General features: G+C 38.3%; 1 protein-coding gene across 2 annotated transcripts; it reads left to right on the top strand.

Annotated features, from left to right (window-relative positions):
- Window positions 1–1,156: 1,156 nt before the first annotated feature.
- Window positions 1,157–13,093, top strand: cep78 (centrosomal protein 78). 2 transcript variants are annotated; one of them, XM_005919097.3, is made up of 16 exons: window positions 1,157–1,940; window positions 3,803–4,071; window positions 4,170–4,345; window positions 4,498–4,570; window positions 4,670–4,773; window positions 5,213–5,387; window positions 5,483–5,596; window positions 5,906–5,970; window positions 6,063–6,165; window positions 7,462–7,576; window positions 7,797–7,839; window positions 7,923–8,066; window positions 8,181–8,258; window positions 8,853–9,034; window positions 10,406–10,553; window positions 10,949–13,093. In XM_005919097.3, the coding sequence occupies exons 2-16, from the start codon at window positions 3,810–3,812 to the stop codon at window positions 11,543–11,545; spliced, it is 2,379 nt and encodes a 792-aa protein (XP_005919159.1). In that variant the 5' UTR covers window positions 1,157–1,940; window positions 3,803–3,809; the 3' UTR covers window positions 11,546–13,093. The 2 variants fall into 2 exon arrangements, with proteins under 2 accessions (XP_005919159.1, XP_014188079.1); XM_014332593.2 differs by having other exon boundaries at window positions 1,157–1,957.
- Window positions 13,094–14,104: the final 1,011 nt, after the last annotated feature.

The raw sequence follows: 14,104 nt of genomic DNA, 5'->3' as shown, positions 1-14,104 counted from the left end.
GTTTCAGCAACATAAAATTTAAAAACTGTACTTTTGAGTTAAAATATATATTTATAATTTTAATAAATGACAAATTAAAAAGGCATGAACATTTTTTTTGTATCGAAAAAATATCGAACCGTGATACCAAAGTATCGAACCGCACCGTGAATTTTGTGTATCGTTGCACCCCTAATATATATATATATATATATATATACATATACATAGTGAATGTGGGATGAAAAAGAAAGATGGAAAGATAGTGCTGGAAACCTTTAGCACCCTCACACTCAAAGCGGAAAGAAAACAGAATCAGTGGTACTGTGTGAAAAATGCAGATATGCATGTCCTATTCTGTGTTTTTATTAGTAAGGGTAGCATTGTTTTGTGAATGAGTTCTACGGCCCACTGGTTATGCAGTCGGTGATGTTTGTGAGTGAGAGTTTGTAACTCTTGTTCACATAGTTGTGAGTTCCTCATGTCATACCATACAAGTGAGTGTCAGTCCACTGGCACTCAGCTGAGGTAAAGTCATGAGGATCACACTTAAAATAAGTGGGTAGGGGTTTGATCTGGGGATGAGGACCAGTAAAATCTTAATCATATTCAAGACATAAGTAGCCTAAATATTAAAAGATATTATTAATTGAAATATTTGAAAGAAAAAGCTCTGAAATAATCTAGAGTGAGCATCAACAGGAACTCGGCACACCCCACAATATTTGATTACCACCAACAGACCAGCTACTTCACAAATCCTCCTGAGTAAAGAAACTCTGCACTGCCAACCCATTAATCCAGATTAGATATGAAAATATTTCACAAATCTGTTTATCTTACATTCAACAAACACAACTGCTCAATGCAGCCTTTCCCTGCAGTCTGCCAAACAAAGACAATGCTTTCTTACATGTGAGACGTGCCACCTGACTGATGGCCCCAAGAAAGAAAGTTCATTGTCTCATCCTGGACAACTTTCAAGAAAGTTGACTGCGTAATGTGAATATGAGAGAGTCTTTAAAAAATAGTTTAGTGCATTTTAGAGCTGTCAAATGCCCTAATTTTTACTGTATTGGAATTGTTTAAATACATTATACAAAACGTAAAAATACAACATTAATTTCTAGTATTATTATCTTTTTCAAGTCATAAATGATGTGAATATTGTATCTGCTTCAAAATCTCATAAAGGTAGTGCTAAAGCAGTCAACAAATTGACCAAAAAGGAAATGATTACATAGAAGACTGTTTCACTGAATTCACTTCTTAGAATGACATAATTGAAGGTTGTGGCTGTTCCTCCCAAACAGGATATGGAGAGTGGCTGTGTGTTCCTTTAAGTAGAATTGGAGCATCCACAGTTTAACTATAACGCACTAAGTACCGCAGCAATTTCCTAATGTTGTAAACCTGCTCAACATTTGGCAATAAAACCCTTTCTGATTTCTGATTTCTAAATGGCAGAAAGAAACTTTTAACATCACATTCATTCAACTAGGAGTGGTTGATTCACCAGAATAGGGATATCTATATCAGTGCATTTAAATCCAAATCCATTTTTGCACAAATTTGCTTAGCCAAAACGGTTATTGTACACATTTATTTCCTAAAATTTAGGCCCAGTGGGGAATGCAGATTAACTTCTTTGATTTCTTTGTTCTTTGGTTTGTCATCTGTTTTACAACTGGATAGTTTATTATGTACTCAAGCTTCTCTAAATAGGTTATGACCGTACAGTCATTGGCTGTGACTCCCTGTGATATGTTTTACCGCTCCGCTTTGATAGATGGCAGCAGATCTCTGGCTAGAGCTGCAAATGGTACACTGAGGAAGAAGTGGGCGTGGGTTTGCTGGCACTACAGCGCCACTTTTGAGCGGTCGTTTATGTTGTCAACAATAACAGACCGCTGAAGTTGTCAAGCAACGTCGAGGAAAAGTCATACATCAGTCCCGCGACGGTATAGTCTTTAGTTGGGTATGAAAGTACATTATATTATTTTATTTTGATTAAATCCAGTTGTGTAATGCATGAAGGCACAATTAAAAACAGCAGCTCTAGACCCTGATGCTGACATTGACTGCTAGCATAGACAGTCTTTGGTTGCTAGGAGCCGAGCTGAGCTAACGCAATTGGTTTAACCTTAGCGCTCTGCACTTAATGAGAGAAAGCGGTTACACTGTGCATAGATAATTGGTGACGATTCAAAATCAGTGAAAGTCAACGATTAGCTTTATTGTAAGGTTAACATTGAAATGTTAACGAAAACTTGTGATCTGTGTATGATCTTCAGATGAAGGGCTGGTTATGGCTTGGCTTAATAGTGATAACTGGCCATCAGTTACATAACAAAGCTATCGAAATATCTTGATAGCTTATTTTTTCCGCGGGCCCAGAGGAGGCACTGGCTACCCCCCCCAAAATTTGCTGGCACCCCCAGTGGCTCCCCCTGACTGCCCTATGTTAGGAATAATGTAATAAGGGTGCAGAAAAGCTGGTGCCAGTCCCTGGACAGATCACTTTGCATCTCAGGGCCAACGTGGAAATCTAATGATCTAATATTTATTTGTATTTCATGAACAAGTTTGCTGTTAAAGTGAACTCCAGTCTGGGAGAGTGAATCTTAAGCTGCTTCTAGTCAGCTCTGCTGAGAATCAGTGAAGCCATCCTGGGACTTCCACTCAATTAATTGATCAGTCGATCAGTTAAAACTGATTAAAAAAGATTTCAAAATCTCATTTGGTTTTCATATTTACCTATTTTCAGTGATATAAACTTTATTAGCAGGAAGTTAAGTAGGAATATCATTCTTTTAGATGAATTATTTTGTCATATTTTCAAGTAACCTAGAGCATAATAAAACTGTAAATTCTGTTTTTGGTGTGCCACCTCAATATTTTTAGTGGCTCGCATATGGCCACCCCACGTACTTGTTGCTGTGTCTGTAAATGTTATGATATAACAATACGTTAATAAAGTTGAACAAGTTTTGTAAATTAATTCAGTTCAATTTCAATTCAGTGTCATTTTTATAGCAACAAATCACAGCAACAGTCGCCTCAAGGTGCTTTATGTTGTAAGGTAGAGACGCTGCAATAATATAAAGAAAAATGAAAGAATCAGAGAACCCCTTTGAACAAGCACTTGTTTAAGAATTAGAACTTTTTCAGCAGATGTCTAATTATATATATATTTAAATACCTGCAGTCAACAATCGAGGGCAAAGGACAGTGCACGAGAGAGGTGAAGAAGCGAGTGCAGGTAGGGTGGAGTGGTTGGAGATGAGTGTCAGGTGTCGATTTGTGACAGAAGGATAACACCAGTGAAAGCAAAGGTTTCTAAGGTGGTGGCCAGGATAGACAAGATCAGAAAAGTATATCAGAAAGACAGCTCAGGTTAAGTGTTTTGGAGGTGAAATTAAAGAGCGGTTTGGACAATATTGGATAAAAGATGTTGAATATGAAGCTGCCAGGCAGGAGGGAAAGAGGAAGACTTCAGAGGAGGTTCTTGGTGTAGTAAAGGAGGACATGCAGAGGGTTGGTGTGACAGAACGGGATGCTAGAGATGGGGTGAGATGGAGGCACGTGATCCTCTGTGTTGACCCTTGAAAGGACCAGCTTCAGGAAGAAGACAAAGATGTAATCATATACACAGAAATAGGAGAATTTTCTACTTAAATTGAAGCAATCGTATGAAAAATACGATATGGTGTAAAAGTAAAGTTGCCGTGATGTGTGCTGTTTTTCCATTACTGTGATCTTGAAGTATTCCTACCAATTTAAATAGTTCTCTTTGTCTTACTTTGAATATTTTTATTCCTAGATCAAAGATGGCCCCGGACAGCGCTCAGATTCGGCGGCAGGGTGCTCAGGACTTTATGGCTTACTATGAGTTTGCCTGTGCCAGGCAGGAATCTGTCCCCCTTCCTGCAGTTAAAATGAACCTCAACAAAGGGATGCTGGACTTTAATGGAGACAAGCTGAAGCTAACAGACTGGCCACCAGTTCTCAGCTCTATATCCATTAACAAACACCTGCACCACATAGCAATAAGTAGCACATACCAAGCTAGTTTGGCTTCTGGAGAGGCAGGTACGTTATTGAAACAGTTTATACGATTTTAATTGTCTGTTAGAAACTTGTTGATTTTCAGATTTTACTTAAAACAACAATGTCACCATTGGTTTCAGATAGAAGATATCTTAAGTCTAGCTTCAGGAGGAAGATTCCAGCTATTCGCTCCAAGGATATGACATTAAAGCTGTGCAAGGCCCTCAGAGAGTGCCTCACTGTCTCTCCCAACCTCAAGACGCTGCAGCTCAATGGACTTCCACTGAGAGAAAGGGACCTCATCACCCTGACAAAGGTGAAAGCAGAGCATTTTAAAAGCAAAGCATTGTAACTGTTTAATTTTTAAAAATGTTATTCAGAACTTTTTCTGTGGTTTTTGCTTTTTTGTTCACTCTTAGAATGGACATTTATTAAAACAAGTTCTTTGTTGAAATGATCCTAATCTAGGGTTTTGCAAAAAGCACTTCTTTGGAAAACCTATCTCTGGTTAACTGTCCAATCAGTGATGAGGGCTTAGAGGGTATGTGCAATTATATTACTGTCTCCTAATTTTGTTCAGGAAACGAGTTTGTATTGTACCTGTGTAACTGTGTGTTCTCTATGTTTCTATATGTTTTAGTCATTTGCCAAAGCGTTAAGTATTCTGCTAACATCAGGGCAGTGGATTTTAGTGGATGCAGTCTTACCTGGAGGGGGGCAGAGCACATGGCCAATATTATCAAGGTATAGTATTTGATTTTCAGTGTCATCTGGCAGTCTATTTTATTTTTTATTGAGAGATGATTATTTAATAATTGTAAACTATCCAGATAATAATTGTTAAAAAAGTTTGTTAGGGAAAAAATTGAGGTGCACAGTGCAGATTACAGCAGCATGTTTTTTGGCAGAGGGATTGTAAAGCTGTATACACACCGGAAGCGATTTTATTTGTTCACTTTCTATGGTCTCTAGTCAAAACGTGGCCTTGAATCGCTTCCAGTGTATATGCAGCTTAAGCCTAGAAGATTTAGAGAGAGAAGTTATCAGTTAGTCAGAACATTATGTAATAAAAGATAAAAGACAGAATAAGACAATGTGGGCCTTTTCGTTCAGTAATAGAAGTGGAAGAGTCTTAAAATTTTTCATCACAACTTTTGTAAGAATCCTTTTATTTATCTTAAAGCATCAGGGTATGCAAAGACATGGTACGGCGTGGGCGGAGTCTCTGAGGTATCGACAGCCGCAGTTTGAGGGTATGGGAGGTCTTCGCCGTGTCACACTTAACTGTAACACTTTAATTGGGGACCGGGGTGCTGCGGCTCTTGCGAGTGAACTTGCTGAAGACCTCTGGGTTAAAGGTTAGTAGATTTGTGAGTTTGTGGTGTTTGTTTTTTTCCTTATTGTACAAATTTTTGATAGGATTTCTGTTTCTGATTTTTGGCTTGTAAAACAGCTGTGGACCTGCAAAGATGTGGTCTTTCCAACGAAGGCGCTCGTCGTTTGCTAGAAGCCTTGAAAACGAATTCTTCTTTGTGTGTGCTGGATATCCGTGGTAACCCGTTAGTTGGTAAGTTGCTACCTAAGTCAAGGCAATAGCATTTTCTTGTTTTTTTCCAGACTTAATAGCACTTTTCCCACACTGATCAAATATTGTTCATTCCACTGCTTGAGCTGGTTTGTTTTTACGTTTCCATTTGACATATTAATGCAAACCAAATTTTGTGTGTGCGTGGCACTTTCCAATTGTAGAAAAATCATTTGAGTAATACTGTAATTACATCAGTCATGTAGTAGTTCATCTCTAAACCAACGAAACATAAATTTCTAGAAATGTTTCTGGTACTTAATCTTCACTGATTTTGAGTTTTCCTTTCAGATAAACTCCTAATTAAAACTATAATAGAGAAAGTACTAATGAATGGTCATGGACAGTCACCAGAGGTAAGTTTTTGGGAGAAATATTCCGGGGGGGCGGAACCATTGCTCTAGGTGGTGTATTTGTATGCATGTGTCTTCCTTATGTTGTCCTGCAGTATTGCTGGATCAAGCCTGCAGCGTCAGAACCACAGAGAGCTTCTGGTCCAAGGAGGAGAGCATTACCCAGTACAGTCAGAGGGAAAGCTGCATTTAGAATAGGTATTTATGTATACATACATTTTTCTTGTTCCATGTTCCAGATAAACACAGACAGACTGCATGTAACTCCATGTTATTGTCTCCCTAGTCAGACAAAACACAGTAATTTCAGTATTTCTGGTTGTACACCTAAAATCAGCCTATTAAAAACAGATATTTATTCATTTATTTTTATGAGCATGGGCACATTTCTCTGTTTTATGTTGGGGTTTTTTGTGCATGTATGTGTGCAGTGTAAATTCACTGGAGGATTTCTTTCAGTCTGTTTGAGATAGTATTGCTTATTCTCGGTGTCTTTTCAACTTCTCAAATTAAATTTTTAAGTCATCTGGAGACATGGTAAGAACTGAATTCATTGTGATTTTATTTTGTTTCTCCTGCTGATAGGTGCAAAAATAATCTTGAATTTGTGATGTGTTTGATTATGGTTTAGTTGACTTTGCCCTTATTTATAGGATGATTTCAGTAGATACTCACCTAGATTGATTAGTCTTTCATCTATTTGCGTGTGATGTTTATACCCTGCTTGTTAGAAGCAAGTAATATCTGCTAGTTTCACAAAGCATGTAGTTCTTATCATTTTTGCATTGTTTAATTCATGGAAAGCCCACACACATGTTCTGCTGGCCATTATAATCACTTCCACTATTTTGCGCATATCTTGTGTTATTATTGGGAGGGACCTAACAATTTTCTGTGAGCAAAGATTTATCAGTTTATCATTTATCACTGTTCAGTTTAATTAAATATTATTAATGCACATTAATGCCTAGTGATGCAGTGATTAGCACTGTTGCCTCACAGCAAGGCCCTGAGTTCAAGTCCTCTCTCAGGCCAGGGTCTTTCTGTGTGGTGTTTGCATGTTCTCCCCATGTTTGTGTGGGTTCCTACGGCTTCCTCCTGCAGTCCAAAGACATGCAGTTAGCGAGGTTAGGTTAATTGATGATGGTTAATTGCCCATATGTGTGGATGCGAGTGTGAATGGTTGTCTGTCTCTGTGTGTTAGCCCTGTGGCAGACTGGCGGCCTGTCCAGGGTGTACCTTGCCTCTCGCCCTGAGACTCCTAGGATAGACTCCAGACCCCCCACGTCCCTGAATTGGATGGCAAAAGACGATGGATGGATTGATTATTATTCATTTATATAGTGCCGAATCACAACAGACACCTGAAGGCACTTTTAATAAATGGTGATAAAGTACAGTTCATAATACTATGAGGACTTTGCATCATCAACGCTGCGCCCTTCTTAGAGGTGAAGATTTCTCAGAATTCATGGACATGTCTTCTCTTTGCAGCCACTCATAAAGGACCATCTCCTGGTGGACGGAGTTCAGCTGCTGCTCTGAAACCTAAGCCATCACGCACCCCCCATGTGCCTTGGCGTGCTGCTGCACGAGCTGGACGCCAAAGGTGAAGAAGATATGTTCAGAAGAAACAACAAGCAAACAACAAAAACTATGTTCCATTAATAAGTTTGGAAGATAGTTTGGATTGTGTGTGTGTTTTGGGGGTCTGGAAGTTTATTTTTTCTGCATATGGAAACCTGTAGGGAATGTAATTATATGTTTAAAAAGCATTCACTGTTTATTATAGTCATGTAGAGACTAATACTATGTTTTTGCTTCTGCAGAGGTTTGCCTCCTGGAATTACTGTAACAGACCATAGCTTTCAGGTAAGCTGTCTTGTGTCTGTGTGTAATGCAGCGTAATGAATAAAGAGCCCTAAACAGCAGCATTAATGTTAATATCTTATTAGGGTGCAGCCACAGTGAAAGTTACCATGGAGTCTGATTCAGAGGCAGAGGAGGATGATGAAGAGGAAGTGGTGGAAGTGGAACCGAGACCATCTTCTCTTAATCGTCAGGACAGATTCATTTCGCGGAGGTTTGAACAAATACAGGTTAGTCATTTTTGTAATGTGTTTTTGCTGCTTCTAAAGTCAAAGATGTGGTATGTGAAGAGTTCATTAAACAAAACCACCTCACACACTGCTCTTCTGATCCATGCCCTGTAGATGGAGCTAAACGAGTGCCGTATGAGGCTCGGAGAAGAGCGGAGGGCCAGACTGAAGGCTGAGTCCAGGCTCATGGAGGTAAATAAAATCTGTAATAAATACAGATAAATTTATGCCTGTTATTTATTTTTAATGTTTTCCTTTTATTGCAAGTTTTAATCGTAGAAAATCCATAGAAAATCAACCCTCTCAGAGTCAGCTGATTTCTTAAAATCTTTGAAAATTAATTTGACCAACATGTTCCAAATCACAGACCCTTGAAATACACAAAAATGGGTCAGCATTTTTACATTTTTTTTTTATCTGTTATTTTTTACCAGCAATTTTGAGCCCTCATAAGTGCAAGAGAGATGCATTCTAGTGGCTGCAAATCTAAAGTTGTTTTAAATTTACTCCAGGGAATTAACAGAAAACAGCATGTTGGTTTAATTGGTGTACTTTTGCTATTGAAACTGTGTTATTTCCCATGTTATTTGATTCTCAAAGTTGTTTATAGAAAATAGTGTGATTCTTTGTGAGTCAGGTGGGAGGTACTTATTGATTTTTCATGAAGTAATGCAACAGCTCGTCCTTTATTGAAGAGTCAGTTTTATTGAACAGTCGTGGTTTTTTGGGTTTTTTTTAATGAATAAATAAGACTGTGCCTTTATTCTTTATGTAATTTCTGTTCAGTATGAGCTGGAGAATGCTCGCCTTCGAGATGCCAATCACTCCCTGTCAGAGGCACTTGCTGCCAGTGGCTCTGCATTAGCACCACCGGCTTCCAGTGCTCTTGAAGATGAGGCAATTCTGGAGAGCATTGAGACATCATTCACTAAGTTTCACGCTTTCCTGGATTTGCTCAAAGATGCTGGGTGGGTATTTTTAATGGCAGCCATTACAAAATGCCACTGTTGTCACAGGACCTACGTGGTTTACTGAAAATCCATTCTTTAAAAATCTTTCAGTTTCATTATGTGTGGGTGTGCTTTTTTCCACTTCTTGAGCCAGAAGTTGGCCTTTAGTTTTGTTTTGAATGGATCCCCATTTTAAGTGGCTTATATTTAACTGTCTTTCTTCCCCTTGTTACATTTAATGTGTGTTTTAGGACGATACCTACAGTTATTTATTATATTTTATTTTTTATAAAGTTATCTTTGTGCATCGTACAAAACATTGCAGAAAAGTGTTTGCTTGATTTTTGTAGAGTATTACAGTCTGGCACCCTGTGAGTAAACTTTTGTGTAGCTTTAATATTTCAGCTGCACGATGAAGCAGCTTATTATTGTAGCTCTTATCATTTATAGTGTAACAATGTGGTCTGCAAGAGTAAGTTCATTCAAGTGGTATAGAAAGAGCATATACTCAGATTACACACTTCTGTTAGTGATGTATCATTAAATTGTTATGTTTGGAAAAACCACAGGTTGTGTAGTTAATGGCTCGTATTTGACTTGGGATAAGATGTCAAACAGGTGTATTTTCTAAAATATTAGACTAGTGATATTTAAAAAAGGTGTGCATCTTAGATTTCAGTTTCTTTTGGAAATATCTGAAGTTAATTTTAATATTGGCCAATTTGATATTGATTCTGCAGTTTAATTCTGACAGGAATGGGTTTCATTCAAAACGAAACTCTAGGTTTGTCATTGTCATTTCTTGGATTAATATGTGGAAACCAAAGCCCATGGGTTAGGTATAATTTCGCAGTCATCTTTGAGTCAGTTACTCACTCAGTCAGGGTATCATTCTGGAATCTTTTTAAATCTAAAATGCACCCACTAGCCACTTAGTTAGGTGCATCACAAGGTTGAACCCATTTTTGCTTTCAGAACTACCTTAATTATTAATAGAATAGATTAAGCAAACATATGCTCTGCTGGATTAAGATCTGGTGACTGTGGAGGCTCTTTGAGTACAGTGAACTCATTGTCATGTTCAAAGACTAATATGACGTTATCATGCTGAAAGCAGCCATCAGAAGGTGAGTACACTGGGATCATAAAGGGATCAGTGAGAGTAGTCAGATTAGCTGTGGTGCAGTTATAAAGGGCTTCAAAGAAAATATCCCCTCACACCGTTACACCACCAGTGTACCCAATATCTTATTGTCTTAGTCACATCTTACCATAATCATTTTTTTATTTGCATTTGTTGTAGGAAAAAGGTAGGCTGGTATTAGCTGGTTATCTACTCTGGAAGTTCATTTTTAATTGATTGCATGTCTTTTTTTTAATTTCTTGTAGCTTAGGTCAGCTAGCTTCAATGGCTGGAATTGACAAGTCAGATTTCCACCCTCTGGGAAGACCTCAGCTTTCCTCCACAATAGAACCACTTTTGCATGGTGCGGCATCACCGCCTGGAGGGCGTTACAGGATCGATGCTCTGTCTTTGGTAAGAATATGCAAAGCAAACTTTGGAAGCATGTTCTGTTGGCAGGTGGGGTGAATATTGTAAAGTTTGCATAAGCCAATTTGTGCACAAATCTGTACGCAAATTGTGGATAAATAAATCATTGCTTCACAGCACTGTAGACTTGCCCTATGTGATAATGGTGGACATTAGATTTGTAAGCACATCAAGCAGAAATGTAGATTAACTTTGACTACAGATTGTTAGGTTCAAGAATTATAGTTTAATGCATTCACATTCTCTTTTGCAGCTCAGGATGAGAGGAGTATCTGTTAATGAGACATTATTAATGTTACTTCAGTTTTAGTTTTGATTAGAATAGTTAGAATAGAATCGTTTTTCACATTGTCTCATCAAATGTAATTTCTGGTTTTTAGGTAGGAGGTGCCCCATCTGCCTACCCCGTTGGATTGTCTGACACCAGATTGCACAAGTCTCCATCCCCTACTAGAGCAGCCCTTCATAAAGAAAGGTCACTTGATGTAACTTTCACTCAGGCTTCTGCACCAGCAGCAAGTGGTGTAGTGGATGTAGAAGAGGAAGCAAATCATTTTTCAAAGCCTGACACCCAGCACGACTCGGGCTCTGAACACAGTTTTTATAGCCAAAAGTCCTTTGATAATATTTCCTTTGGTAAAACTTCCCAGACTCGGCCAAGCCACCCCACGAGCAACAGCAACTCTCACAGAAACAACAGTTCCCATGGATACAGCTTCAGCAACAGCTACACTTACAACCGTGCTTCTCATAGCAATGGATCTCGAGGTGGTTCGTCTGCAAGTGTTAGTGACATTTTAAGTGACAAAGAGTCTGTAGGATCAGTAGGGTCAAGGAACAGGGGAAATGGAAGGCTGGTGACAGTAGGTCAGTCAGGATCAGAAGGGTCAGAGAGGAAAGCCCCTTCTACGAGAGGCGCTCTAGAGCAGGTCAGATCTCTGGAGAGTCTGGGGGTTCAGTCAGATAATGAATCGTAACTAGGCGACCATAAACTTTCTCCCTGTGTGTCAGTGCCTTTTCTTCTATGTTTAGATATTCGCTGAGTTTAAATTGTAGATTTTTTTTTGTCACCTTTATAAATGTTTTGTTCTTTTTTTCTTTTTTTGCATTTTCAGTCCAAATCATTTCAGTTTAGGGAAACAAAATGTTTTTTGCATGTAAAACCAAAATAAATAAGTGATTTAAAAAATTAGCCTTATATTATTGTTTTTACATTTTAGATTTACATTTACATTCTTATTGAAGTTTTTCATAAAGTGCAGGGAATCTGCAGTAGAACAGTTTCATTCAGTGCGACATTCTCAAATCTGTAACTCTGTTTCTTCGAGTATAATCCTGATTCTTGTAGCAATCAATCAAATACTAGAAAGTTTACAATTTCAAGACATTGCATGGGAGCTTAAAGCAAAGTGTCATTCCTTGTTTCACATGTGCTCTTACTTATTTGTAGCTTTGGACATTAAAGTTATTTTTTTAAATGACAGATTTTTTATATTTAGAGGGGTTTTTTTTAAGGCTCTATGATATATAATGGCACAATTTAATGTTCCTGTTATTTTACTTTAAATTTAGTTTATAATAAACTATTTTGCAATTTTACACCTAATAAAGTGTTCTTATCTTTATTCTAAACTTGACATTTAACATTGTCAACATGTGCTCATACATAAAATGTTTGTTCATCATGTGCAATGCAGAAAACTAATATTAATATTTAATGACTTAGAGTTAGTGTGATCTTCTATCTGATATGAACCACAAGAACAGCTGCCTACTGAGTAATGCAACCTTAACATAACTTTTATTCTCATTGTCAGGAACCATCTTTTTGATAGGTTATTTTTCAAAATCCAACTTAAAGTGTCACAAGGGTAAGAAAATTAAACAAATCCCTGCTGGGAAAACAACTAAAGTACTTTTGAAATATTTTTTGTGTGAATATTTAAACTCCAGTTTTTGTTTTTGTTTTTTTTGGAGTCCTGACTCACTGTGAGCAAAGCGCGACTTTTGTGGGTCTGTATTTTTTAGCTTGTGTATTCGTTTGCCCCTGATGTCACCCTGGCCTCTGTACTATGTTCCTTCTGTTCCCTGTCAGAGTTATCTGTATTCTGTCTGTGGATTTCCTGTTTTATTTTGAAGGTTCAGATCTTATATCAGTGTTTCTAGTTTCGCATCCTCTGTCTCGTTAAGTCTAATTTCTCCGGGATGTTCCCACCTGTTCCTCGCTCCCTCGTGTTCCTGCCTGTGTACTTGTCCTGCAGTGTTCAGCGTCCCGTCGTACTCTCAGATTGTGCCTGTGTGTTTCCGTTCTCAGCGTTCATTGTTCAGTTCATGTTTTGTTCATCGCCAGCAATAAAGCTGTAGTTCAGTTGCAATTCAGTCTTCTCGAGTCCTGCATTTGGATCCTCACCTCCGCACGCCCGCACACAGAGTTCTGACACATTATCCTAACACGTAAGCACCAAACGTCAACCGAAAACAGAACCGATCTCTGGAGAGGTGACAGATTGTGCGTAAAGCTTCCAATTTCAGTTTCAATTTTTATATGTTTTCAGATATTTTGACACAGAATTAATTGGAATACAGAAATATATGTAAAATAGGTTGATTAATTACATTAATTTTGTAACTTTTTATGGGGTTTTTTGGGGGGGGGGAGGGGTAGCTATATCTGCTAGTAGTTGTGATCAGTAAGTGTACATGTTGACTTTGTTTTTCTGTTTATGACGTCTGAGACATGAAATTGAGTGATATCTCTCTTTTTGCAACTTTCCAGCAAATCCCAGACCTTGCTCATATTTCTGAAATCCCTGTTATTCTTGTTGCTCCAGATATCTTTTTGTGACTGTATGTTTCGGCTGATTGGCTACAAATTCAGCCTACCTTGTGTCATGCTACTAGTATAACTGTTCACGGGGATGCACCATTTCTGCAAAACACTGCAGCTCCTCTGATCTCTTTATAAATATCTAATAAATATCTTGAAGAAGATACACGGATATCTTGTGTATCTTCTATACTTTTTGAGATATTGAATTTTTTATGCAATATTTTTTGCCCATTTCTTCCACATTATCAGTGTGGTCACTGATTTTCCTTGCCGGGCTGAGCTGTGTTTTAGCTCAGTGAGATGAGCAGCCATTCTCAGACTGGGAGGCCTGGGTTCAAATCCCGCTTATGGCAACATTTCTTTCAGTTAACAGTTAAACTTTTCAACACAGATTTCAACTTTTTCACCCCTTTTCAGCAAAATTTTTAGTTTTTTCTGCTGTTTTCAGAAAAAAACTCTTTTCAACAGAAATTCTGCTCATTCACCTCTTTTCAGCCCAAATTCTGCTTATAATAATAATGGATTGGATTTATATAGCGCTTTTCAAGGCACCCAATGCGCTTTACAATACCACTATTCATTCACTCTCACATTCACACACTGGTGGAGGCAGCTACAGTTGTAGCCACAGCTGCCCTGGGGCAGACTGACAGAAGCGAGGCTGCCATATCGCGCCATCAGGCCCTCTGGCCAACACCAGTAGGCA

The sequence above is a fragment of the Haplochromis burtoni genome, unplaced genomic scaffold, assembly GCF_018398535.1.
Source record: "Haplochromis burtoni strain Fernald_Lab_line unplaced genomic scaffold, NCSU_Asbu1 Contig_34, whole genome shotgun sequence".
In the NCBI taxonomy this organism is placed as follows: domain Eukaryota; kingdom Metazoa; phylum Chordata; class Actinopteri; order Cichliformes; family Cichlidae; genus Haplochromis; species Haplochromis burtoni.
This window is presented reverse-complemented; position numbering and strand designations above follow the sequence as displayed.